Raw genomic sequence first — 26,717 nt, forward strand, 5'->3', positions numbered from 1 at the left:
CTGCTGACCTGGGTGGTAAAGACTGTGTGGTAATGGTTCTACATGGTAAAGGCTGTTTTCCCTCAGGCAGGACACAAATGTTTTGTGGGGGTACCTTTGGTTGTATTACTCTTATTACTCTCACTCCCTTGCTTCTCTTAAATCAGCAACCACTCCGTCACCAGCACAGCGCGTCCGTGGCTCGTGAGGGAGTGGTTCCGTCCCAAGCACTCAAGGGGTTAAACACCAAAACATAAATAAAAGGCATTGTCATCTACAATGCCAGATGCTTGTTTCCTTTTATTTGCAATCCCTTTCTCCCTACCTGTCCTGCATTGTCCTCCTCCTGGATTTTTGCTTGTCAGGTCCACCCATTCTCCATTATAGCTTGCCCCATCCATCCCCCACACCGCCCTCTTCTTTGCTTGTGCCCTCCAGCAAAAAGGTGCCCAAAATTCACTCCAGTGGGTGTCAAGATAATACAAAGATACAAACTGCACTGAGATTCTTGCCCTGCCTGTCCCTTTTGACACGGTCTTCAGGCGTTGCCGAAATAGCAAACTTCAGCTTGGACGTATGTAAAATAATTAAACTTTTTTTGTGAAGGCAGATAACAACAATTCCATACCAAGAAAACCGATCACTGCCCCTCGGAGTCAGCACTGGCCAAGTTGTAGTGCGTATGTTTTCTAACTTTCAGCCATGCAGCACAGCAGCTGATCAGCTGTAAAATATGGCTATAAAGAAATTGACAAAGCCAATAGCTCTCCTATAGGCGAGACTTATTTTCTTTGCCACTGCTTGCTAAACAATGTAACATTCTCAACCCACCTTAAGCTAGATTTTCACAATAAGACAAATATTCAGGCTGCCTGGCAGAGTTGTTTAAGACTGGCCTTTCACGTTGTATGCTAACCAATTTCAACGTGATCTTTAATTTTCTGATAATGATAAAATTCAGTTTTATATGTACCGTAAAGAAATACAAATTGGAGTATGCAAATAAAACAATTTAGATTTGGCTTGTATAGCAGTGTAATACACAATAATCATGAGTTCATGTTTGCGTTGTACACTACAAATTATTCTGCTCCCTTCTGAAATAGCATCACAGTTTCAAGTTTGTTTCTATGGGGTTCTGCATAATTTTACAGAGGAAAAGTGTGCCAAAGGTCACAAGGTTTGTTAAGTCCCCACGAAATTCCTCCTGAAAGAAAAGCATGGCTAACAGGCAGGAAGAATGTTTAACAGGGATCAGAGCCAACCGTTGGGTTTATTCTTCATCTAACAGAAGTTCTAATTAATTCCTTTTATTATTCTAGGTGAAGAGTGAAGGACCGAAGCTGGTGCCATTTTTTAAAGCAACGTGTGTCTATTTTGTGCTCTGGTTGCCTAGTTCCAGTCCTTCCTGGTTCAGTGCCCTCATCAAGTGTCTACCCATCTTCTGCTTATGGGTTTTTCTTCTTGCGCATGGATTTCATTTCGTAGTGACCCGTGGAAGTGTGAAAATGATTTTTGCAGGGCTGATATTCTCTGCAGTGGGAGATGCCTTTCTTATTTGGCAAGAACAAGGCTATTTTGTTCATGGTAAGTAAAGTACTTATGAGAAGTGGCTTGTGATCATACACGTCATCGCCAAAGTAAGATGACTGTGGCTCTGAGGTGGTATATGTAGTGGCATTCCAAAACCATGTAAAATGCCCATTAAAAAAATATGTTTGGGTAAGTGAAGTTTGCGCAAATACACAGACTCCCATAACTTAGCAGTGTAGTGAAATTTTTACATTTTAAACAGTGTTGCTGTTGTGTTCTCGGCATTCAGTTGACTTAGTGGCCTTTGTGATTTCAGGGACCCTTATGGACAAACTCAGAAGTTTTATTGTGGCTACAAGTTATACAAGCATTGGCAAAGCCAATAGGTCTGGCGATGGTGGACAGCTTTTTGGCTTTGGCAGTTCCTGCTTTGTTCTGTCATTAGAAGAGGGAAGAGGTGTGGCGCCACTGAATCTGGGGCCCACGGTTCGATCCCTGGCACCGGCGGCAGGTCAGCCCAGCACCATGTGGCTCTGGACAATAGCTTGCTTAATCTAGTATTTATAAAGCGCAAACAGTTACTCGGAGGCATCCTGGCGCTTGGGACCGTCTGGATGCCTCCGGGTAACTGTTCGCACTTTATAAATACTGGATTTATTTGCTTTGCAAAACGCTATTGTTCGGGAAGCTGCTAGGCCCTCATAAATCTAATTCAAACTAAATTGGTTTGCAAGTATAACTAGTCCTCAATTAAAATACATACCAGCATAACATACAGGAGTTCAATTATAAATGCACTTAATTGTGTGCATACTAAATAGTTACTTTATAAAGAACACAGGGGGCGGCTCCTCCTCAAAAGCAGAGAAGCGTCGCCCAGCCTGCTGCTGGCAAACACAAATAAGTAAAATGGCATTTGAATGACATTTCATTTATTTGCCACTGCATCGGCTTTCTCTATCTACAGCATGAGGGTTGGGCTCAATCCTACAAACGCAGGCTTATAGCACTGGTCTACATTGCGCATGATGGATTGGCCGGATGTCTACAGCCGTCCTATCCGACGTGCAGTATAGCTCCAGCAATCCAAGGCCTGTGAAACAGCCTGGGGAGTGGTGGCACAGGCCCCCAGCCTCAAAATGAGCGCTAAGTGAGCCTGCTCGCAATCTGGGAGCTTTCCTCACACAATGAAAGCAGCTTCAGGATTGGACGGAGTTTTTTTCCACAAGCAGGAAGGAAGTCCTTCCTTTTCCTGCTCGTGGAAGGGAGTAGTGCTGCAGCAGTCATACACCAGCTCCGGGTTTATAGTGAGTAGAGCCTTCACGCCTCACCATTTTTTTATTGAAGGCAGCGGCCACTGAAAGAACTGTGTCAAATGGCACTGTGTCAAATGGAAACAATCTGTTATGTTGTGAAATAGCAACCGTCAGATAAACAAAAGTCATTCCAAATGTAATTTACAGCACCATTAGCAGGAGACAGGAACTGATAAAGCTGGAATGTTCTTTGTGCTAAAAGTATCCTGCTATCAAATATTTCTCTACACACAAAGACGTCACTAAAATAATAATACAGTAAAACTGTAAAAACACTGGTACTGAAGTGAACTAACATGTGTTTATGTGCCTCTTGTGAAAGGGCTAAATGCAGTCACTCAAAGTTAAGTTAGTGAGGGGCTAAAGTTGACTGCTCTATGCTGTATACTTTAGTAGGCAGAAGCAAAGTGTGAATGACACAACAGGCCAGTGGGTGAAGAGAGCTGGCTGAAAGCCCCTTTTAGTAAGTAAATCATCCAAATAATGTTAGTGAAATCAAAATAAAAGGTCTTGGTTAATGCCAAAGCAATAAATGGGTCTTGGCATCCTGAAAACTGGCACTAATCCTTTTTTAGGGAAATTAGTGAACTGAGATAAAGAACATTTTCTATTATACCTTTGGCACTTGGATGTATGTATTACATTTTCCAAGAATAACTTAAATGCTGGAATAAACTTCACTTGAAGATATATACCACTCTCCAGACGTCATAGCCGATAATAATAATCTGCATTTTCAATAAGGAGTTATTGTTTCACCTTGTTAACATCTCCACCACTAAGTCTTATTTAAATAAAGCTCAGTTGCCTCTCTTCTAACTAAGGTTAGTCCCTCTACATAACAAGCACTGGCGTTGCCAATAGGTCTCGCAGTAGGAAAGTTGGAGCCATTGGTTTTGTAAATGACATTTTATATTTATGTTTTGTTATTTACAATGCCAATACTTTTAACTTTAGCATATGTGACACTTTTAGTATTTGTAATGTCACATGTTTTGTATTGACGTGACTTAGATGTATTGATATTACAATTAACAATGGCTTTTATTTTTTTTAAATAATTAATACTTAAATAAAAGTGATTGTAATTTTTAATGGCAATAGCTTAAACTTTTGTAAATAACTTTTGTGAAGATTATGTTCAGTGACGAAAATCCCCAAGGCAGTGGGGGCCCAGGCAGCACAGCCCCATGGTTCCATTGCATTTTACTCCGTCATTCTCCTCGCATTAAAATGAAGCTTTTACACTTTGTAATCACTAGGCTGAGGTGTGGTGTATTCCAAGGGACCACCTTGTCACCATCTCTCCAGTGTATGCCAGCACCCTTTCTTTGACTAATTAAATTGATCATTGGTGTGTACAAATTGAAGTTGACAACTCCAAGGTATAATTTATTTTCTGCTGTCTATAGTAGAGGCTTGGACTTCAAACACCTTTTGACTGGAATTCTTGCTTGAATGCCAGCCCACTTTCTCCAGCTTATTGATGCTTCAAACACTGAGCTTATTACTTTTTTCCTGCAAATTGAGATTTTCTGTATCATTCATTACACCTTCTAAATTTGTTACCCTCACTTTTCAACCAGCAAGGAAAGAATCTTGGCTTTATCTTTGATGCCACTTTGGCAGTGCGTAGCATTGCTGTAGTAAGTAGTTGTTGCTTCCAATTCAGCAAAACGGAAGCTCATTGTTTCATTGATGTCCAACTAATATTGAAAATTACTAGATGGTGCTTTTATTATTTCCATCTTAAATTGTTGTAGTGCCCGAAACTCTGGAGTATTTTCGACCATATACCTTCAGAGATCTATGCTTTAAAGTGGATTTCTTGTCTTTTAGATGCCTCAAACATCAGACTATGAGGCTGCCAAGTTTTGCTCTTATGATACACTGGGGCCGAGGGCGGTCGCCTAGTGTAGAGAACTGGCTAAAGGACATTGTGTTTTGCCACAAACAGTTTTAAAATGACTTGGAGAGCATTGGGGCTGGCCGTCACCTACCTGGCATTGGTTTACCAGTGGTATCCCCCTAAGGTCTTTGAAGGACCATGAAGAAAGATCCCATTCACAAGTGCCAGAATAGCTGAACATGATGACTTGTGCATTCCCACATATCTACAGAGTTGGCTTTTTTTGGTGCCATTTGTGCATTGCAATAGATTGTTGTATCCCACTTGACATTGATATATTGCAGACTATGGTTTTTGGTAATTCTCCTCTGCTGTTTATTACTGTACTGGTGATTTACTTGCATTGTATATCTTAATGCATCTAAATTGTTCATGTACTATTACATGCTAACTGAAGTACCATTGTTATTGTGCATCCCGTGCATTGTAGTTTCATTTATGTCACCTTTGAAAACCATAAACAAGAAAGCTGCAATGGTGGTTACGAACAGGTAGCTGAAAGAAGGGAACAGGGTGGAGAAAACACACCAACAAAGGAGATGTAGATGGGGAGCCACAGTCAGGATATGCAGATTGGATGGCGCATTTTTAAGAGAAGTGGTTCTAGCTCCTTCCTGAAAGTCTCTATAAAAGCAGTGGTGCGAAGTTTGGGAGGAGAGTGAGTTCCAAATTCGGATCTCACAGCTTGGGAAGGCCTGTGGTACCATACGTGTAATCTTGATGGCTGGGAGTTCCAGGAACAGGGTTGCTGAACTACAAAATATGTGTAGGTCACCTGATACTTTTAGTTAAGTGACAGGATATCGGGGAGGTGTTGTGTAGTGCCTTGTGAGTAATGCACGCAATCTTGTTCGAAGCTCCATTCTCCACAGGAATACTGAAATATAGTCATATGTGCTAATCCCTGAGATAAAGCATGCTGCTGCATATTTAACTGCTTTTACAGGGACTAGATACATTTCAGGGGGAACGGTCAGAATAGACTTCCCATAGTCGATCTGTGAGAGAACAAGCAATTGAATAAGTGTTTTAAGATCCTGTTCAGGAGTGAACTGGCGCATTCCGCTAAGTCTTAGCTCAAGATGTGATTCTTTGGAAATTTAATTGATTTAGGTTTACAGATTGAGTCTTTTGTCTTGGATGAAGCCTCAAGTCTAAGAACTGTCTACCGTAGTAGATTTGCAATACAGAATGCCACAGCATTTAAGCAAAGATTGTATTTGTAAGGCCAAGCGAGTAGACCACAAGAGGAGAAATAGAAGACATTAAGTTTAATAGGCCTGAGAGTCTGATGGTGTGAAGTCATCCACTTACGAAGTAGAGTTTTGGCTAGAAGTCAAAAATTCTCCAGAGAGGTAATCTTGATAGTAGCCAGCAGAGTTAAGAGTTCAGATCACACACTTATGCTTAGCGACATCATTGCTGCAGTAAATACCACAAAAAATGCACAAGACCAAAATCCATGCCATAAAGATTTAGGTCAATCCTTCTCAAATCATATGTGCATGAAATCAGTGAAAAAGTAACGAACAACAAAATTGCCATATTAATGCTTCAGGTTGGGATAAAAAAGGAACAGTAAACGAATAGTATGAATACCTGAGAGGGTGGAATGCCCAAGTGTGGAACACTTTGTAGAAAATCGGATCCTAAATGCCCTTAAACCTAAAGGACTCTCCAATTTGTTTCTCAGTGGAAAGTGCTCAGAGGGAGCCAATACCCCCAGCAAGACTGGGTACCCACCAACCTCCCCTCCCCCGTGAAAACAATCATTGCTCACATTTTTTAATCACGGAGGCAGAGATGTAATCCTCACAGTAGCTAGAAAACCTAGTCAATTCCACTTTGAAAATGTCAGTACTCTCCTTTACTCTGCTAGTCCAAAATGGCGTTGTTTAAAACCAGTCAAAAGAGAACTGAGACTGTTGAATCAAATATATGATGATGTTCCTGGTGAAACTGAGAGTAGTCGCTGAAAACAAGACTTGGAACTTCCAGACACTAGAAGAAACATGGGATTGGCTATAAGGATGGCAAGCACCCCCTAAAGTGACACACAACTCATTCTGAAAATTAAGAATCTTAGAAAGAAGATAAATTGACAGGTAGCCATCTCAAAGAGGATACTGTATGAGATGAAGCAGAGACGAGCAATGATCATCAATGGGCTGATTAATATCCCTTACAGTCGCAAAAACAATTCCAACTGAAGAGAGATGAAGCAGATAGAAAATGAAAACGCTGACAATGGAGAGTCTCTCTACAACAGATGCAGATGAACAGGTGGGCCATTGACAAAAGCATAAGTAGGAATACCATGGGCTAGCGATGGGTGAAATACAACACTAATATATTTAACTATGCACAAAAGGCGTTATGATGTAGGAACAAAGTAAACTTGTTTTTGGGCTGGCTTGATAGGCGAAAACAGGAGAATATATCAATCCTAGTGCTGAGTGGACAAGATGGTGGCAAAGGATCTGTGCATGGCAACAGTTGTTGTGCTGCCCAAAACCAGCAAGCCCACTGATTAATGTGGATCCTGTAAACCTATCTCTTTATTCAACATTGAGACCAAGATACTGGCAAAAATATTGTCAACAAGACTTGGAAAGATCATATTCACCATGACTGATCAGGAATTACGCCACATAGTGCATGGCTGAACTTGCAGTGCCTGTTCAGATACTTAGAATATACTAGAGATGTACAGGAGTTGACTGTAGTGTGATGACTAGACTCCACTAAGTTGTTGAGTACCCTAGACTGGGAATATATGTTTACAGTGTTGGTATCAATGGGTTTTAGCCCTAACTATATGACATGACTAAGGCTCCTCTATAGGGGGCCACGTGCTAGGTTTAAAGTCAGTGAGACACTATTATTCTGTGTAGGGGGACGAAACAGGGATAGTCCCCAGTTATTTTTGCTCTGGCGTTGGAGCCCTTCGCATGCTGGCTAAGAAAAGGCACTGTGGTCAATGGTCTGAAGTGGGAGGTGGCATGGGATGAGAGAATTTCAATTTATGCGAATAATTCCCTACTATATATGGATCAATCTGAAGAAAAAATGCAACAATTATTACATATACTCACAATCTTTGGAAGCTACTCATGCTTCTGTGTCATCTGTGGAAAACCTGTCCTGTACATCATCTCACTTTGGTCTCGGGCTGGCTCAATGCAGTGCCTTGTATTGACTGACCTACATGGATTTAAGTATTTGGGTATGTATGCATGCATGTATGTGTGTGTGTGTGTGTGTGTGTGTGTGTGTATATATATATATATATATCACATGGGATAGGGAACAATTCATCAGACTTGTATGCTGTCCTTAATAGATTTAGGGATGATGTCATACACTGTCAGGCTCTTCCTCTGTCCCTACTGAGAGGAGCATCAGTGTTCAAAATAGCTGTGTTGCCTTTATTCATTTATACCCTCCAGAACAACACCTACTTGGTCTCAACGGACTTTTAAAGAAACAAAGTGGAGACAGAAGTCCAGATGCTCCTGTGGGATGCAGGAGCACCTTAGCTAATCCTAGCTAAACTGACTAGGGGTGCATATGAGGCCTTCCCTGACATCTAAAACCTTTACTGGGCTTCCCAAATGATTGATTAACGACTGGGCCTTTACTCCCCTAGATGAGCCATCCATCAGAATTGATAGACATGCAATGGGACCAGAGGTTTACCCAGCCATCGTATATCAAAAGAAATATAGGGGATTATGCCACAACATGCACAAACAACACTGAGAGTCTGAGACAATACTATGGGACAATGACGTGCTGAAGAAAGTAGAAGCGATTGAGGGATTCCATGAGTGGGGCTGGATGAAATACTCACTTGGGAGCAGCTAGAGTGAATATGATATGGCGGACAATGAGGTGTTCAGATACTTAAAATTAAGACATGCTTTTGCCACACATGTCCTGACCAACAAAACACTAGTGCACTCAGCCTCCTAGAAGAAGAATACTACCTGAATTCCTTCCACAGAAAGCAATATGTCAGATGTGTAAAAATTAAATTGTGAACAACGAAGGGGACCCACTGTTGAATTTAAAGGACAAGTAGGAAAAATATATTACATTCTTCTAAGAGGAGGAATGTAAGATGGTGATTACTTCCCCGAGAGTGGTCGCAATTAAAGCAGTATTCTGACAGGTCCAACTAAATCTTTTACACCCATGTAACTAACCAGAATACCTCTGCCCAAGATTAGAAATGCGCCTACAAACCTTTATCTTAGAGGATTGAACAACCACGCAGCTACCTCCATACAATATGTGATTGTCCCACCCTGATGCTCTTCTGGAAAAGGGTGGAAACATGTGTTAGTGACATTGTTACAGCTGAAGAACCAACATGTCCAAAGCTATACATCCAAGACGTCTGGTTGGATAATGAGGTAAACCGATGTGGAAAGATCTTCCAATTGAAATTTATGGTAGCAAGACAAAACATTGTCTCACAATTGCATGCTAAACGGCCTCCGGATTTGCAGCAGTAGAAGAATTTAGACTGGTGTATAATGACTGAAAAGAAATCTGTATACAGAGGTTGGGTAATGGGACATTGTAAACCAACAGACATACAGCTTCAATAAGGAAACACCGTTATGGGGAAGCAAGTGGCTGTGATTATATAATATTGAAGTACTTTGGATTTGTGGAATGTTAACCATTGCATGTGGAAGAATTCAGCTTTCCTGAGTAGATTACTCTCATTGGGCAAATACTTTTCATGCCAATCTTCCAGTGTGGCAAGTTGGAACCTGTATCCAACAAAGTCCTTCTGAAATTGGACACCTTTGGAGAACACTTCGAGTCTCCTTCTCAGTCATAGATACACATTGGAGCAGGTCCAGCCCTTCGGGTTGCCACACAGGTTTCAAACAGCAGGTTCAGTCCTCTTTTATTTTGCCATAGGTCCTGAAAGTGTTCTGAGGAACTAGGGGTGAGGTGCTACTTTTGTTCAGTTCACTAGCTGATGGTGGAGGTAACTCTTGAACACACCTTGACACATGAGTAAAAAGTTCCTAAGGGCAAATGCTCCCACTGTTGCAGATCATCCTGTTTGCCGTACTGCAAACTATCCCACAGTGCACTATTTTAGTAACATCCAACATGGCAAAATGGTTCTACCTCTTGAGGGAGCTTGTGTCACTGAGAGGGGTATGTTTACAGTAATAATCAGTTCCTTCCCAATCAACCACATAAAACTGGTTCTAGGGTCAGCTCCATCCTCCACTGACACTAAAGCCAAGAAACTATAGTGTGTTTTGCCTTCAAAACACACCTTTCGTCCTGGCTTCCCTTATCACTAAACCATAAAAGTGCAGGTCTTTCCCTTGTCCCCTTTACGCTAATGAAGATTTTGGACACTCGTAAACTGTCCTGCTTGGGTTAAGCTGGGTCTCATTCTTCCCCTGATCCAACCTGCTAGGCCCAAGCCATTTCATTTGCTTGAGAGCTGCATTTACAAATTACTCTTGATTAGCACCCTGAAACCATCATGCATGCCCTGGTCTCAAGCAAGCTGGTATACGGGAACACCCTCTTTTCCGGGATTAACAAAGAAACTCACCAGAAGACTGCAGACTATTCAGAACCTGGGGGCCGAAACCACTCTCAACCACCCTTGCTGAGCTTGCATCACATCATACCTGAAGGAGCTCAACTGGCTCCCCATTCACAAGTGGCAGTAAGTCAAGCTGCTCAACTACACTTTCAAGGTACTATATAACATTAGCCCAGCATACCTTTAACAAACTTTTCAGACATCTCCACCTGTCCAGACTCCTACTTGCACAAATACCAAAATATGGAAAACCATATCTGGCAGATGAGCCTTTTCCTACATCACTGCTAAAGCATCGAGTGACCTGCCCCTCACTTCTTGAATTTTTGAGTAGTCCCACTAGGACCTGGGTGTAGCTAGATATACATCTGCTCAGCTCCATGATACCCTCCGAGTAATAGCTCACCCTACAAATCTGCACAACATAACAGTTTTTCACACTTCATCAAAGCATCACTGATAACTCCATCAGCAGGCAGGCCAATGCTAATTTGCCTGCATGTGCTTCAGGAAGGAAAAGTTTAACTTTTAAAAAGCCTCTTTTTACTGTATATTTACCAAAAATCCAACCTCACGTTGAATTTATTTTTTAATAAATATTAAAAACAGTTGTTGAATCATCTCTGTTGCTTATTCCAAACCAAATATACGGTAGTACATATTTACTTTATATTTGATTTAATAGAACCAGCTAAGCCCCTAACAGTGTAAATAGCTTTGGGGCTAGTCACTGTTGGAGCATGCGAACATTACATTCTTACGTGCTCCACTTTTAAATACGAGCCATCGCACCTTGTGAGCTACAAGACCTACTTAAGTGTGACTTTGTTAATATTTAAAAGTATGTTTCTCTCCTGCCATAAGGGTTTTTGACAGGTCTGCCTGCAGGTTAAAAAGCTACAAGAGTCAGGCTACACATGTAGGCATGAAGCCATGATTCCCTTCTCAACTTAGCATAAGAAGTAAAGCAGTTCACAGGTGACATTTAACTCTATAACTTTGGTGTATTTTCTTATGCAAAGTACTGTGGCCTTACTGGAAAATGAAATATGCCAATTGGGGATTAGCTACTTTTCCATATTTTAGGGGTTATAATACATGCACTGAGGACTAGACCGCGTAAAGTTAGAAAACCAGCAGAATCAGTCCACCAAAAAAGGAGGGTGATCACGTAAAAAGACAATTATCATCCTGCCCACACCTAGGTGAAAGGCAAGGAGCAACTTAACCATTTGCTTGGCAGTACTCATTGTCTAAATGGTAGAACCTGGAAAGGCCGTCTGCTTTGGTGTGGTTACTTCCATGCCTGTGTTCCACTGAAAAATGAAGTCCCTGCAGGGACATCGACAACTTTAACAATTTTGGTTCTCCCCTTTCTTCTGCATCAGCCATCTGAGAGGTCTATGGTCAGTCTAAACTCTGAAATGAGTCCTAAAGAGGTTGTGGACTGAACCACAACAAAGACCTCCCTATCAACAGTACTCCAATGCTGGAAACTAGGCAGTATAGTGCCTATTAACAAAGGTGACTGGCTGGCCTTGACTCTAATTTTGCAGAAACAGTATTCCCCAGATCTTATGCGCTGAAGTATCTGAACTACAAACTCTGCTAAAGTTAGGTGTCTTGAGTACTGTGCACAGTGCCTCCTTCAGGGTGTCAAAAGACTCTGACAATCCTTTGTCCAGATCCCTTACTTGGGCTGCTTCTTGGATCTCTGTTCCTTCAGGGGGGTCACAATGGGGCGATACACCCAGTCTGCCCCAGAAAGCTCTCACAGGAGTCTGTGTCTGAATCTTAGGCTTGTGTGGCTGTGTAAATCCCTACCATCTTAGTGGGCCAGGTACACAACAGATCACTGCCAGTGGGGAGATTAGTTAAAAGGGGTAGTAACACATATGGTGGCAACACATATAATTGCTTCTGGTGCAATAAGAATCCAAGCTCCAGCCATAAGTTTGCCTACTAGCCATTGAACGAGCTCACTGATTGGAGGCATCAATCACAAAAATCCATGTCTAAGATAAAGATTGCTTGGTTGAATCATTACCCGGCTGCTCAGTCTCTCATCCTCCTGAGGTCCATAAAATGAATACCACTGAGATGGGTAAAAAACACACAGTTCGTAAGGTGCATCACATAAATGCGATGATCCACGCAAGCCCAGTGTTGATGTTAAACCTGTTGAAAAGCCATTCTTGAGTTCATGCGCACAACCCTCCACTTTACTCAATGCCAGGTCCTGAAAATTCCAAAATCTGAACCTAGAACCTAACTTTCCCTCACACACTCACAATGCACCTTGTATATCATTAATTGTTGTATGATGTCGTTAATGTGTCATACATTGTACCCCTGGTGGTCGTAAGACCTCTATATATACCATATACTGTGAGTGCACAGAGGTGTGGATGTAGCCATGATACGCCGCTTACACTTATGTAAATCTGATCGCACTTTCCAGACTGCAGTTTTTCAATTTAGGCTACATAAAACAAAAGAAACCTGAGTTGAAGATCACTTCATTCACCAGTAGAAGGCTATGCATGTCTGGGGCAGGCTGAGCTGTGATTTGCAGTTGTCTAGGATAGGTTTTGCAATTGACATGTGAGTAGTTGCCTATATGTATAGCAGAACTACATGTCCCGTATCGCAAAAGAGAAATGGACTGGAGAGCATACTCATATAAGATGGCATAAGAACATGGGTCTGCGGCTACAAGCAACACGTGCAATAGAACATTATAAAATGAAATGATTTCCAGCATGGGCAGTGCTCTAGTTGAGACACTAATGGCGTGAACCAAGCACTATAATTAGTTTAATTTCCAATAGTGCAAGTCCTTTCGGTTGCAATTACGGGGAACAATCGCGGCGTCACTCTGTCACGGCTATCTAGGAGATGTGGAAGTTGTAAATCAGTGGCCAAGGCCAAGCAGATGTCAACACTCATCCGTCGCATGAGGTAATGGAACGGATCATAAGGCAGATACCCAGGGCACAAGTCCTAAAAAAAGAAGTGGGGGGACTAACCTAGTTAATGAGAATGCAAGTGGCATCACAGCTCGTGACATCACTGTGTGTGACATTGCGGCGCATGACATCACAGGAAGTGGCATCATAAGAAATTACATCAGATCTTAAGACCTCACATGTATGTTTAGCAGGTCAATCATGAGTACATTGGAGCACATTTCAAGTACACAGGTAAACCCTCCTGATGTAGGCAGAAGATTCCCACTTTTGAAAGCTACACATAAAACAATGTTGTCTTTTGTCAGTGTAAGCTTCCTCTACCCATAGTGCTTTACAAAAAAAAGAAATTATTTCAATGCCTCCTCAGGGGTAGCAAGCATTATATAAATTACATTTATTTGTGTAAATACAGGGAAAGACCAAAGCATCTGACGTTCTTACAGTGTATGCCTATCTCCTAAACAGGGACTGAACAAAGTGAAAAGTTGCCTTTCTTAAATATGTGTGAAGTGCTAACAAGGTGTGAGCTTTTGTTTCCCCTCGGCTTCATTGGCATCTTGGTGTGAAGCTCCTGGCTGCTGCCTGTGAGGAGACTCGAACAAAGGAGGCCTGATGACCCCTCAGATTCGGCCCAGCAGGAGTGTGAAATAAGAAAGCCCCCGCCTGCACGTTGTTGCGATCAGAAAGCAGACAACCATGTGCAGGCACTGCTGAATGTGTCCCGGTGTTTGCAAATTACACCGGGACGAATTCAGCCTATTTTTTAGTGGGGCCCACCAACTTCTTGGCAGTTTGGACGGCGTCCATCTTGTGAAAAAGGTGGGTGGACGCCTTTTGCTTGAGAGAGTTAACGGTGCCCCCTCCAGCACTTCACCCATGCACTTAAGGTCTAGTATGTAAACTTCTGCCACGGAGATTCAAACGGCCTCTACAATTCCATCATGAGGGTGTTGTTTTCAATGGCACCCTTGACAAGTACAGTCAGGCTCAGAGAATGCTTAGCAGCCACTGGCTATTTCTAAGAATGTGAGGAGCCTCGAGAACATGGCTATCGCTGCCCCGATTGGGCCAATGTCCGGGATCCTGCTCTGGATGTCTTGTTGTTTTCACTTTGCTCTAAATACATTCATATTCTTCCTTTGCTGCAGGCAATTGTAAAAAAGCTAAGACCTGAATGTAAGTGCAAGGAAAAATCAGACAGAGAAGAGCAGAAGTTAATTCAAATAATGAAAGGTAAAAAAACATTGGAACAGAAACGGATCCCTCGAGACAGAAAGTTAGAAAGGAATATGTATGGGCTAAAGTAAATAGGGTGAGATGAAGATAATGGCAAGGAGGGCCAAAACAATGTTACAGACCGGAAATATCAAAGAAAGCGAGAAGGGTAACTAGAGTGGGTGCCTGCTTCGTCCCTAGGGGACTGGTGAGTGCTCGTTGCCATGTGGAGACTGGTAAGTGCTGTTGAGATCGAAGATTGGCTTCTCAGCACGCAGACCTGGGATCACAAAGTCACTACGCGCTGACCCCATGGCATTGGGCCTGTGCTGTAACTTTAAATCAAGGGTGTTGCTCTAGTTTTTATTTTATTTTCCAGATGGTTGATTGAGATGCTTAAAGACGTTCCACCAAAGCAGATGAACACAGTATTTTGCAGACGGGAAATTGATAAGAGAAACACACAAGGAAGAACAGGAAATGAAATGCCGACAACCAATAGAAACGAGGAAATGTAAATTGACTAGCACAAGGACCAATAAGAAGTGAAGACAGGTTATAAGTCCCTTTAACGATATATTCAATTCAATAGATTTCACAAACACAGCACAAGCACTATGCAGGAGAAAGCTAAAAAGGACAACCCTTCCATTTTAAGTCCAGTTGCTTTGCAATTGATTTGACTAGATAGCTTGTTCAATGGACTGTGGATTCTCTGCCTCCTCTAGTTGCTACTTATTGTTTTTTTCTCCTTGCGGCCTGGCCTGATCAATGGTCTTCCGTTTTATCGCTTCCTGCACTTGATATTATTTCTGGAGCAAAATCAGATTCTCAGTGTCAATCTGGTGTATGGGGTTGCCTCTGGAGGTAGTAGGCTGTTCCTATGTACAAAGGAAACTCTCCAAGCGTTCCAAGAATCCCAGCTCTTGGCAGGTTGTGACCAGTGGAATCTAAAGATGGATCTGGTCCAAAAACTATTGACAACAGTCAACAACCTGACTCTTCCAGCACAAAACCTGACTGTAGAAAATGGATCCAGGGTCAATCTCTTGGCGTTTTACAACAGAGCTCTGTGTATCCTCCTTTGGCTGGCTTGGCAGAATTGAAATTTGATGAAAACCTTAGGAACTTAAGATCTTTCTGGACACTTGTCAGGGCCATTTCACCTTTAAGTAACGAGAATGCTTTGCCATGGGCCATGAATTGTGTTTCTAATGTCAGTTCTCATTTGGACAACCTTCCAGTTTTTTTACAGATTTTTAAAAGATGTTCGACTAACAACATTAGGAATATTCTGCCTAGGAAAAGCTTTTGGAACTAAATTAGGTTCTATGGGCTTGCATACTTTTCAACGGCTTGGCTAGAGAGATTGACTCGCCAGTCTCCGTCCTGTTCACCTTATTCTAGAACAGGTTGAAAGATGAGGGAAGGACAAACTCACCAGTGTTGCCCGACCTGCTTCCTTATAAGGACTTATCAAATAACTATCCAGATCGATAGTCGCATACACGAAAGGTAAACGGAACATCAGAAAAAGTCTTATTACAAGCCCTCGGCAAGACCTGCATTTGAGACTAAAAGCAAGGCCTCTGATCTGGAAGAATATCCCTTGCAAATGTTCATTATTAGAGGTCCTCTGACTGATGAAGAAAGATCAAGGTAGTGTAAACAAGGGCTGTGCTTGCACTACAGACAAAAAGGTCATACTCTGAGTTCTTGCCCTGTGCGCCTTGTATGTTTTCATAAGGAGGTGTTGTGTAGTTCCTACCAATCCGTAGGACCTGTGCATTTTTTGGACAACATTAACTAAGGGCTTGGGGGCAAGACTGATTCTAGACACCTTGCAGGATATGTTGGCCTATAGACCAGCTAGCTCATAGTGCCACTGTAACCCCCCCTCCCCCCTGACCTACCAGGGAGCGGACAGTTTCTGGCAACCACTGAACATGACCCCCTGATTCCTCAGGGATCGTGGAAACAGTACAGAACCTTTCAGTCGTGCTTACTTATTCTCAGATAAATATACAAAGAACTCACAGTGGGATGTTTTTGTAATATTTATTGAACCAATGTTATACTTGCATAAAATACTTGTGCTGCAATGATGAGTAAACAGAAACAGATAAACGTGATTACAAGCACCAACAAGTTAAATAGTAGATCTAGTTCTACCATGGTGCTAAACAGTTGTATATATTCAGGCTCATAAACAAGGCAGTAATATAGCATACTCCTAGAATGTTTGTCTGGGTGTAAAGCCAAGAATCCCCCCATAGTGACTATCCAACCCCAATACCTGTTGGAATAGAGTGAAGGATCCCATCTTGGCCATGAACTGGACACCCCTCCCGAGATTTCTTAGAATTCAAGGACCCTCATTGTCAGCGGAAGTACCTCCTCTACCAATCTATCGGAAAGGTGGCCTCGCAATGTGCATGTGCAATTTGTGATGTTATGGATATGTAGATAGTATTGTCGCCTCCTGGATGAAGATAAGATGACTTTTGTACCCAGTACATGGAGAGGCCTAGTACATGATGTTCAAGGCATCGTGATTATGTTGTCCGATGCTGGATGTGTAAACAAAGTCGTTTCAGAGAAACAAATCCAACATTGTCATGCATGCAAATGTGTGCAAAAGTTGACATCAGTTATGCTATTTTCTTGGGCAATGTAAGAAATAAGCTGCTTTGCAACATGGGCCTAATTCGGGAATATATCAGAGGTGAAAAACTAAGAAGCTAGTCTCCGGTGCATGGAATAGAGGCAAGTATCAATCACACACCCCTGCATTCTCTCCTGAATTCTACAAGTTTTATCCTGCAAGATGAAATGTTATTTTGGCCTTAATATCTTTTTCAGTGCCAGGGCTCATAGTCTATGGATCATCCAGTGTCTATATGGATACCCAAAAGAAAACTTTTCTGGTTACAGTAAAAAAAAATAGTTTTATGTAGCGCGTCCTTGACCCAAATCGGGTATCAGAGCGCTTTACATAGCACCAGTTGCATTACATGAGGACACATACATTTTTGTTAGGGACAGGGAGATTAAGTGATCTGCCCAGGATGTTCAGCGTCCTTGCCGAGACTCGAACCCGGAAGCTGTTGATGGAGATTTTCTAGTTTTGGGCCTAGTCACTAAAGAAACCCAAATCTTGCCTTTCCAGATTACTGCCCATTAAGAGAAACTCACCTTTAATTTGATTTGTTCCCCACATTAGCCTATTATTTTAGGGTTTTATGTGTTACTTTGCTTGTTAGATACAATTCTTATATCAACTGGTCTTCAAGTCTCAGAGTTTTGCATCATTCATTGTACCGTTGACCACCTCTCTTCTACATCTATTTTTGCTTTTCTACCCGTTTAGGCTTCTCCATTGAACTGGATTTTCTTTTTTTTAAAATTTTATTTACTTAGAGCAAAGATCAGATAATGCAAAGATTACATATTTCATAGTCATAACGTACACAGGTGTAATTGAAAACCAAAATTACAATTGACAAAATATAAAATGTTAACTAACAAGTAGAGGAGAAAGGAGACAAGAAGTTAGAAAATTCTTCCTAAAATACATAGCAAAAAAACCAAAAAAAAACATTACAATTGATGCTTACATATTTCTTATATCATGATACCAAGCGGTAATTGGAGACCAGATTTGGGCACCTAGTATTCTAGACTTCGTGCCCCTGGCTTCATAAATTGCTAACTCTTGCTTATAAATTCCTAAAAAAACGGGTTAGCCACATTTGGAAGGATGGAGGGTCAACTTCTTTCCACCGTGCTGCCAAAATAATCCGATATACCGCTGTCCCCAAAAATAAAGATGGTTCCTCTTTACTATGCCCGAGAGTGCTATCATGACCCAATAAATAAAGTGTAGTTGAGGTTTTGACTTTATGCCCAAAGACCTCTTCCCAATAGTCAGAAATCATTTTTTTACATAGGTCTAATTTAGGGCAAACTGCAAACATATGTGTTAAGTCTGCCTGTCCGAGCCCACATCTTGGACAATTGCTGTTTGCTCTTTTACCCCACGCATATAATTTTGCAGGTGTAAAGTATAGGTTATATAAGGTTTTATGAAGTTGGGCTTTGAGATTAGATGCTAAAAATAATTTAGACAAGAGTGACAAAGACAAGTCAATATCAACATTGGGATTTCCTAATCTACTAGACCAGCCTCTCTCGGTATGCTCCAGGTCATCTTTTTGATTCCGAATCAGCAATTCATAAATGCTGCCTATCCTGGTAGCTCGTTTCCCTATTCTTTCCAGCAAGGGAACATTATCTAACTTAATTTGGGGGGATTTTTGGTTGAGAGCGGTAAATACTTGCATATATTTAAGGAAGTCGTTTCTAGGGGCAGCACATTTTCATTGTAGGTTTTGAAATCCCAAATGAGGATCATGGCAAAGAAAGTCCCCCATTGTATTAATCCCCAAACTCTCCCATTTTCTAGCAAGCCCATCATTAAGTTGATGTGGCAAGATTGAGCTCTGCCACAGGGGAGTATACTTAGTATATTTTGGAATTAATAGGAGTTTAGAAGCTCTTTTCCATATATTCCATGCACTACATATAATCTTGAATTAGATTTTTTTTAAATAGGATGGCTCTAACTGCCTTAGCAATAGTCCTCTGGCTTTATTACCAATTGCCAATGCGTAGATTGATGGTATATCCTGAGCTGGCATAGATTCTGTTACTGCTTTAGGGATAAGTAAAGGTGTCATTTGTTGAAAAAGGGCTGCCCACAAATATAACATGATATTCGGAATAGCTAACCCTCCCATATCGAGGGGCAAAGACAGGTATAAAAGAGCCCACCTATTTTTCCCATAGCTCCAAAGAAATTTAGATAGGCAGGAGTCTTCAGTTTTAATGATGTTATCATCTGCCATCAATGGAATTGCACAACTAAATCTTATTATATTTTTATGTTTCTGAACCATAACGTCTCTTAATGAACACTTTTCAATTAATCATGTGGGGTTTGCATTGCTACACTTTAAGAAGTGTTCCTATGTTGCCTGTACCACTACCCCTTTTGCATTCTGAGCAATGGGAAACTTGTGCTCCGTACTTGTGGGGCTCGCACCCCTGCCTTTGCGGTGCTTAGCATATACTGGGGCACAGGGCAGACCTCTGTCAACCACCACCATTTGTGGCTTTATTGGTGTAATCAATGAGGCTGTTAGTTACTTTCATCTATGGTGTCATACTTGAAGGACTAAGCAGTGTGATAGTCATTATTGTTTTGAAACTGATCAGAAGAGGGAACCTCGTTATTTTTTATTATAACCACCAGGTGCCTTCCATTTAGACAGTCTGTTTTTATATAACAAGCTCATCCCTTAACCTTTTTCTGATCTGTTTTTTAAGGATTTCTCCAATCCCTCCACTTAACAGTCATCCAGACACTGATCCTTCCATCCACTCACACTTCCATCCAACTGATAATCTGTCCATCTCCTCATAACTGATCTATCCACCCTCTTACCTCCACAACCACTTCTATGCCTGTTATGTTAAAACTGAGGGTTATATGTGTATGTGTATATTTGTGTGTTTAGTAGTGTTATTTGGCTTTGCTGTGCCTGACCCATTGGATTTCGTTGACATGTGTTTGTCTTTCTTGGTATCATCCCTTTTTGGGTCATGACATTTTGGTTTGTATGCTTCAGGGATGTTTAAGAATAGTATTTTACAATGTAATGTCTGTAACCTTATTGTAGTTTTAACAAATGTATAGTTATTTTTCAGTGCTCTTCCCTGTTCCTCTTTCTTCAAGCTCTATTGAGTTTACTGATTAACATGAACCTTGAAAGTCCTTGACATGTTAGAGCTTTATTTATGTGCCATTGCTGAGGGCAAACCAGAAGGCATTGCTAACGCTAATGCAAACGTAGAGATAAAGGGCCAGATGTACTATGCGCAAAATAGCGCCTTGCAAATTGCGAGTCTTGTGCAACTCACAATTTGCGAGGCGCTATTTTGCATGTACAACAGTGTTTTGACCACTGTTTGGGATTCCCAATCGGGTCGCAAATTGCGAGGCACATTAATATTAATGAGCCTCTCGCAATTTGTGAGCCAATTGGGAATGACAGGCCCTCCCGGATATGGTGGCCTGCTGGGTTCAGCAGACCACCATGTCTGGAACTGCTTTTAAATAAAGCAGTCTTTTTTTTTTTAAATGCAGCCCGTTTTCCTTAAAGGTAAATGGGCTGCATTTAAAAAATAAAAAAAAATGAAACGTTTTTGTTTCATTTTTTAAGGACTGCCTGCCCTTAAGAAATATTTTTAGAGACCGTCACAAAGTGGAAGGGGTCCAATAGGGACCCCTTCCAAATTGCGACTGCATTACCACCCTCTTGAAGAGGGTGGTAATTTGCGAGTGTTTTGCGACCGCAATTGTGGTCACAAAACATTTGTACATTGATTTGTAGATGCAATTAGGAAGGGAATGCCCCTTCCCTAATTGCGACTCGCAATTTCTAAATAGCGAGTTGCAAATAAGTTGCAGCTCGCTATTCAGGAATTGTACATGACCCTGTAGGTTATTGAATAAACAAACGGGTCGGAAACCCGTTTGCGCATACAAAAACGAGTCGTACATCTGGCCTAAGATTCTTTGTTCTCAGATAGAGGCGAGAAATGCAGAGAAAAGGGAAAGAGAAACAGAAGAAAATGAGTAAAGAAAGTTTTTCCTGAGAAGAGAAAGAAAATGAGCAAACTAGCATTGTTCTGCATTTTTTGTTTTATTAGTTGGATCTGTTTCTAAATGTAAATGTCCAGTCTGTTACAAATACAATACTTTTGCAGATGCATTAATTTGCTTATCAACACTGTGTGAGTTAAATGTTGGACTAAAACCTAGGGCTCAGGATCCACAATCAGTGAAGTTACATCTTTATTTACATCAGGGGATATGATAACCACTAAAGAAAGGGGAGGAAGGTTTGGAGGTGTGTTAAGATTTTATTATAGACATCCAAAATAATGTTGGCTTATTCCATTGTAAAAATTCCATCACATCAGGGTAGTCAAAATGTTTTTTTCTAGTCTTCTATGTTAACTTATCTCCCATGTAATTTGCAATTGGAAAATGTATTTATTTTATGCAAGTTGTGGTACAGCTTAGCTCTGAGTCTGAAATGAAGCAAGAAGCTCAAATTGCTTAACATGAACGATTGTTTTTTCTGTTCCCTCTTTTCGTATGGAGGCGAGTGGGTAATTTGAGAGAGCATATTTAAAGAAAATAGCTGGGTATTAGGAGTACATTCTCTCTAATCGTATTGAAGGCTCTCTCATACTCTGAAAATGGTTAATTAAAATCCTTAATTGCACAATTGGCCCGAAAAAATGTTATAATATTAATTGTTACACTAGTCCTGATTTGGAACATTTACCCTCTCTGGGTTATTTATTTAGTTTGTATTTCTGATAATGTTAATTTACTGACTCGAAACTCTGTATGTTTTTGCCTTTGGTTAATAGGTCTCGCCGAACCACTTTCAACAGGTTTACACGCGTTTCGAAGTTCAAATGCTCCTCAGTGATACACCGTGATGTTTTATAATAATAAAATGAGAAATTAAATGTGCTTCCACACAAGTACTCCCATCACCAGCTACACGGGAGAAGATGTCGGTCCCCTGGGGTTGTTGAGTTGCAGTATCTTTTCCTGTAAGGGGTCCCTCGTCTGTTAACATTTGTGTGCATCAGTGTGTTGGTTGAGACATGCTCTACTATACTGTAAGAAATCTCAATATAGACATTCTTTGTTTAACAGTACTCGCGGTTAAAAGCTCTCTTAAATAACAGTTTACATTTTCTTTAGTAGTATGTTGCCCCTAAGTTTGCTTACAGTTAGATTTCTTTAAGTATGATGCCGTTGCTACAGCTCGTTTAACCGTTGTTCCTCCCTCTCTTCTCTCTTCTCTTTCTTTCCCTTCTTCTTTCCTTTGCCTGTCCTGTCTTTGAGCTATGTATGGTCGCCAGGTTAGGCTTGCGTTATCCATTAAGGCGTACCACCCTCACGCTATGCTTGCACATGTAAAATGTTGCCTTGGATACCAGAGCGTACCTGTGCGTACCCGGATATACGCTTTCTGTATACCTTGTGAAAACCAAATAAGTATTTTGAAAAAAAATGTTCTTTATCAGTTTGTGCATATAGGCAGATAGATTATTGCTGGGTTCACATTAGCCTCTGGGTGGCAGTATAGGCCTGGATCTGCCAGTCATCTTCCCAATGAGACATTTTTCCGTCGAATTTTATTTCACGCTGACATAAGGAAACTCCCCAATTAGTGCTTTTAATATGTAATGCACGCGTCCTATACAAGTGATGCGGCTTTAGGGTTTGCGCAATGTTTTCTCCTCAGTTACTAAGTGATCACATCCGATTTCATGCGAGGGACTGATGTGTTGGCTTCGAAAGTAATCCTTGAAATCCTCCGTTTGAACAACCAACCATAGGGTGGCAGCTGGAAGGCTGCTTTCTGGAATGGGAAAATCCTTTTAACGTTTGGCACATTTTGCATTTATGCCTTTAGATTCTTTTTCTACAAACGAAAGCCATGCCAGATTGTCTTTTTTGCTCCATACGAGTGAATGATAAATATCATGGGAATCGAAAGACAAAAACCTCAAGTGTATTCTGGAACGACCCTTTGCTCCGAAAGTTGGCATGTAGAGTGAGACCGAGAATTTCGGGCGCATCGGGAACCCAACACCGCACACATTATTGGAAACTGGATTCCCGCCGCATTCTAGGTCGAGGGACATGGTTTGCACATCTCATTTATACCCGTTAGGTCCTTTAAGTGTTGACAAAATAACACGTTTCTTCACATTGTTTTCTGTAAAAACGGAAATATATCCATAGCAAACGTTGTGCCATCCAGCTTTTTAATACTCATCCCTATATACACTCAAACGGCATGACCTTGTTATGAGTATTTTGGAATGTCATTTCTCACAGATGCTTAGCATTTAGCCGAGCTGGCTATTTTTTTATTATTTGGGGATGGGGAGGGAGGGGTCCATGAGAGTTTCTGAGTGCCAGGCTACAAGGTACTGAAGCAGATGTCTAATTTAGTGTGCGAATCAAGCCCAAAATAATGGACGTGAAGTATAATCTTAAAGAAACGCCGATTAGAAGGCTGTCGTTGAGCAAATCTGAGTTTAGAGGAGAAAATAATGCTAAAATACTTGCCAATACAATCATATGTATGATTTTTTTAACAGCTCAGTTTTCTAGTAAATATGAAATACCAGCCACTTGATGGCGCCAAAGCGATAATATTTATTGAACTCATTAATTTACTTGAAGATACAAATGAATATAACATTTTCAATGTCCGACGAGATAAATTCCTTCCCCGCATCTCTGAAAAACAACATATTGCAAAATAAATAATTGTACTTGTCTACCTGTCAGCCTCTGCATTTATTTGAATTAATATTCGATTTCTTCTTTTCCAGGCTTGCTAATGTTTGCTATTGCGCATATCCTGTACTCGGCAGCGTTTGGCATGGAGCCTCTGGATCTAAAAGCCGGTGTAGTGATGGGCCTCATCTCAGGATTCCTCTACATTCTCTTGTACTCCTACCTCTCCGGCCCCTTCACCTACCTCGTTGGCGTGTACACTGCATTGATTGCCTTCATGGGCTGGCGTGCCGTGGCCGGCATTCAGCTCTGCAATGACCTTTGGACCTGGACCAAGCTCTCCGCCTGTATCGGTGCTGTGCTGTTTATAGTTTCTGATCTCACCATCGCAGTGAACAAGTTCTGCTTCCCGGTGCCCCGTTCTCGTGTCATCATCATGGTCACGTATTATGCAGCCCAGATGCTCATCGCGCTGTCTGCGATTGAGAGCAGGGATGAAGAGGAATTCAAGAAGCTCAAATAGGCCGACGGGTTCGGGGATTTTATAGTATTGGACCTGGGTACTGGTGCTCGTCCCGGATGGATAACTCTCGTTGCTTCAGTGCATTGTCATGGACACATTGCTTCTTCGAAGCACCAATTTTCCTACCGGATTGCTCTTAAACACTGTGTATATCAGTGTTTGTGGTAAACATACGAGCACTCGGTTTGTACATACAATAGTTATCTGCCTGAATGCATCTGTACATTTTGCCTTCTTCAGAACTTTTGGAGTTTTCTTAAATATTACATTGTATTTGTTACACTGAAGTTGGTGCTGGGTGTCAGAGAAGGCTGTATTTTAAATGAACTCATAATGTGCAGACTATGGTCCGGCCTGAGGTAGAGTCTATATAGCACTTGACTCACCAACAATGGCAACATTTCACATTTCACAAGCAAAATATTCCTTAATTTTCAAGACCACAGTCAAAAAGACTGTCCAGCAGAAGGCATTCGTTCTGACCCCCACTGGTGGTCAAAGTGTGTGCCAAACATTGTTGGTCTTGATCTCAGGGCCATTTTTTTTCTACATCTGTTCTTTTCTGTAGAGAACATGAACAACACTTCATTTCTATCAGACTTTTTTCTGATTATTGTTGAGTTAGAAATTATATGTGTGAGTTTTCGTTTAAGAGAAAGGGACCAAGGGTAATGAAGCTCTGGGTTTGTCCCTGTATGCACACTAAAGGAGGTTTTGCTCACACTTAGAAATACATTTGCATGGTTTCATTTAAAGAATTATGTTCTTGCCCACTAGCCTTAGGCTAATAAAATATTGCACGGCCAGTAAAAACTTGAAGAACTAAAAAACTTTGATCAGATGGACGTTCTTCTTATGTGCTGATAAAACGTGTGAGACAATTCAGAATCTACGAGTATCCTTCTTTCCCTCGTGGTCTTCAATGTTCTCTGTGCTGCTATAATCCATTGTGTATCTAGTACCAGAGCACTGAGGCCTTCAGAACCTGAGTTCAGGCGTACTGTACTTTATTCATAGGTATTTTTTGCAGTTTCATACATCTAGCCTTTGATGCCTAGGAGGTTTCTCAGTATCAAGATGTATGGGATTAAATGTAATTCAGTCAACCACTTACATTTTCAAGCTATTATATGGAAATTATTTTAAGTATACTTGGCAAGAGTAGTTTATGATACAGGGTATTTTGTTAGCGAGCTTTACATTACTCAGGCCGTAATTCAGATTAAGCAAACACTTGCACGGATGGCAAATCAGTATGATATGGTGGCTACACAGCAGACCGTATTTATGTTTGTGATGTGGTGTATCCAATTCCCACTAGGCATATGTCTAATTCGTGCAAGCCATCTCAAGTAGCGCCACTTGCATACTTATTGGGAGTCTAGATATGCTGGAAACTACATAAATGGATGCTGAATCCTGGATGCCATAGTCCGGTTCATTGTTGGAGCATTGCTTATACGAATCACTCAATTTGTGGTGCTCCTAATCATGTTCCTTGGCCAACTGCCACATTCACACAGGTTCCTTTATTCATTCAAATTGGGCATTAATACATAGTTCCACTATAGCTCACAAAAGCAGCCATTGTACCAAATCTTCCAAAATAAAGAACATTCCTATGAAACATATAAGCATTTTCAGTATCCCTGAAACGTGCGGGTTTCATTGCAGTAAATATTAGTTTCCAACCTAAAAAAATATATATATTTTTATTGATTTCGTTTTTAGCAAATAAAAAATTGTAAGTCGTACAGTGGTCCCCGCAGTAACATACAATCACTTTGTGCACATAACATTTCCATCGTTATAATTTAGCCTTAATTGTGGAAGTGGAAGCATGCGGCCCAAGGGACCATCCGAAAGCCTGTGTGTGTTAACAATTCTAAACAAACAATTCCCGTCGTAGACTTAGGTGAGGGCGATATATGTACTTGAAAGTTGGGCAAAGCAACGGTGATAGGTGGCCAGCCAATTTATTGCTGAATATGTGGGTGTAAGCCATGGATGTGGGGTAAGGGGTGGGGTTTGATGTGAGTTGCTATTGTAGGATCCCCAGATGCTGGGACCTCAAGACCTGTTCCCATGTCCACCTGTGGGATGCTATTGGGCTGGTAAGTCCGCTTCTGTGAAGCTGTTAAATGCCTCCAAACATTGCTCCACCAGAGCCTTTCTTCAGATACCCCCGTACTCCTCACAGCTCAAAGCAGCTCCTTCAGCCATTGGCCAGTTTTCAAACTCTTTTTTTCCAAAGACTGTGGAGCGGGCCACATGGGG

General features: G+C 41.3%; 1 protein-coding gene across 1 annotated transcript in view; it reads left to right on the plus strand.

The window, feature by feature from the left end:
• TMEM86A (transmembrane protein 86A) overlaps positions 1–26,051 on the plus strand; it is a 57,879-nt gene extending 31,828 nt beyond the window's left edge. Inside the window, exons 2-3 of the mRNA XM_086957870.1 lie at positions 1,302–1,566; positions 24,013–26,051. Coding sequence (XP_086813996.1) covers positions 1,302–1,566; positions 24,013–24,440 — 693 coding nt within the window. The 3' untranslated portion in view covers positions 24,441–26,051. The remainder of the gene's footprint in view (positions 1–1,301; positions 1,567–24,012) is intronic.
• Positions 26,052–26,717: the final 666 nt, after the last annotated feature.

This window comes from Lissotriton vulgaris, chromosome 2_1 (genome assembly GCF_964263255.1).
Source record: "Lissotriton vulgaris chromosome 2_1, aLisVul1.2, whole genome shotgun sequence".
Lineage (NCBI taxonomy): Eukaryota > Metazoa > Chordata > Amphibia > Caudata > Salamandridae > Lissotriton > Lissotriton vulgaris.